This window comes from Pollachius pollachius (genome assembly GCF_949987615.1).
Source record: "Pollachius pollachius genome assembly, chromosome: 2".
Lineage (NCBI taxonomy): Eukaryota > Metazoa > Chordata > Actinopteri > Gadiformes > Gadidae > Pollachius > Pollachius pollachius.
Window position 1 is genome coordinate 33252818 of NC_136935.1, and position 2311 is coordinate 33255128.

Consider the following 2311-nt stretch of genomic DNA (forward strand, 5'->3'; position numbering starts at 1 on the left):
GCATACCCTCCGTATTTTTTTATAAACAGTATTGGTAAACCTTTATAATAACGTTCGGTCATAAGTCATTTATTTATAAGCTTACTGTTAATGATTAACTGAATACTAGCAAAACATTCATATACGTGTAGGCCTATAGCTGTTTTTTAATGTGTGTCCACTGGACTGTACCAACTGGTAGAATGATCTATTGCTCAGACATCTGTGTGTTTACTTTCACTTGTGATGTCGCTGGAGGGTTGATTGTTGACAAGTCTAATCAACATCCCACCTGGTAGTAAAATAGGGGCCCTTTAACAAAGCACTTGTTTATTATCTACAAATGTTTTGCAGGTGATTAATTCATCATTAACTAAAGGCTTATACATTTATTTAGACTGAGCATTATTATAATGTTTTACCATAGTATTACATATAAATATAGAGCTATACAGGTGGAGCTGTGCTTGCTCTGGGAAAGTATAGAGGTAAGTCAAGCTTTTTAAACACACTCCTCTGGTTCTTGGGAATGAAGATTGGTGCTTTAGGGTAATACCAAGCCAATGGCTTGCTGTCAAATAGTGATCCTTCGGGCCTGGATTTGGGTGGATCATAAGGAGATGAAATTTACAAGCGTCAGTTTTAATTTATTTTTATTTTTCTGTGTCTGTTGATTTTTCTTGTATCTCGTTCTCTCACAAATGGTTTCATTTTCTTGAATTTCCTTTTGCCATTATCATACATTTATGTTCATTTCATGTTTTCTGATTTGCTTTAGTGACAAGTGGTCACAAAATAATAGCAGCAAATATGGTGGATAACATTGTTCTGGATTTATCATAGAATTTTACATTTATGTACCTTCAATATAAAATCATTATAATCAACTACAATCAAGTTTCCTCAATTAATATTTCAGGTTTTTAACCGTAGGCATTTTCAGTGTCTTATTTACTGCCTGTGGTGTTTAACATACATATTGTATCAGCCGGTTGTTGCATGCAAAATACTTTCACAATAAACAACATGTATACAATGCATATCTTTGCAATTCTGATGAGAAAAATTGTATCAAAACCCGTTCCGATCAGCAGGTAGATCGTGTATGCAGGTGTATGCAGCGCTAGACAGTATAATCCAAGAGAGTCTACCATTACACAGAATAGTGTCTCTGACCACTGGTCATTTACTAAAGCCCAAGATGAGTGTTCTGCTTCTCCAAGCCTATTGGCTGCAAGAGGAAGGAGCACAGTATAAAAGCGAGCTAATAACCAAGAGGAAATCAGAAGCGATCACAGCAACGAACTGACGGTCAACTCCTCTCCCATCATCACCACCTACAGCAGCTTCAGCCTCAGATTGTTGCAGCACACCAAAAGGGTGAGAAAGACTCTGCTTGAAAAACAGGAACTGCTATCGGTGTTAAGGTAGTTTTGGCAGTGCCATTCTGAGAGGAAGGGACATGAACTGTACAATTTGTCTTCCTTTAGGTGTTTTCTAAAAACCTGCAAACATGAAGTTCATCGTCCTGTGCCTGTGCCTGTCCAGTACAGTCTCCGCCGCACCGGTAAGCATATCAACCACAGGCCTCTGTCAGGCCCTCATGAGGAAATTGTAAGGACAGCTCTTCTGTGTAAAGGTGAGCAATTATGTGACATGAACAACCTGAATTGATGTAATCTTCTTTTTCAGACACTCTTCAATTACTTTCCATTTAGAGGGACTAGGCAGCCTTTCCCTCCCTCACAGGTAATCACCTGATCACATGACACTGTAGATGCTAATACGACTGAATTGAAATGTCAGGCCTTTTGTTTGAAATATTAGACCCTTCGAAGAAAGATTAAGTCGGAAAGAAAAATGCATTGGTCTAGAACATTTGCTTTTAATTAATGCAACACGTGTATATCGTGAATATCTTGTACTAGTGTGGATTTTCAAGTGTTTTTGTAACTGGCCTGATCCTGCTCAGATTAAAAGTGGTTATGGAGGCCCTCAGACCGGCCCTGCAGCCATCAGCATGGAGATAGTAAGTTACATTATACATTACATATTATACATATTCATTATACACTATATTTTATACATTAGTTCATATACGATCATGTAAATGATAAACTATAAATTATATATGATATGTATAATATATATATATATATATATATATATATATATATATATATATATATATATATATGCATTGTACACTATACACTACACGGATTCATTGCACATTATTCATTATATGTGATGTATCATGTATCTCCCAGGTCTGCTGTAAGTTCAATTATACACTATGCATTGTATTTGATTTCTATATATCATACACTAT

General features: G+C 36.2%; 1 protein-coding gene across 1 annotated transcript in view; it reads left to right on the forward strand.

Annotated features, from left to right (window-relative positions):
• The first annotated feature begins 1274 nt into the window (after positions 1-1274).
• scpp5 (secretory calcium-binding phosphoprotein 5) overlaps positions 1275-2311 on the forward strand; it is a 3568-nt gene continuing 2531 nt past the window's right edge. The window contains exons 1-4 of the mRNA XM_079730906.1: positions 1275-1359; positions 1470-1546; positions 1672-1728; positions 1952-2008. Of these exons, the coding sequence (XP_079587032.1) occupies positions 1493-1546; positions 1672-1728; positions 1952-2008 (168 nt within the window). The 5' untranslated portion in view covers positions 1275-1359; positions 1470-1492. The remainder of the gene's footprint in view (positions 1360-1469; positions 1547-1671; positions 1729-1951; positions 2009-2311) is intronic.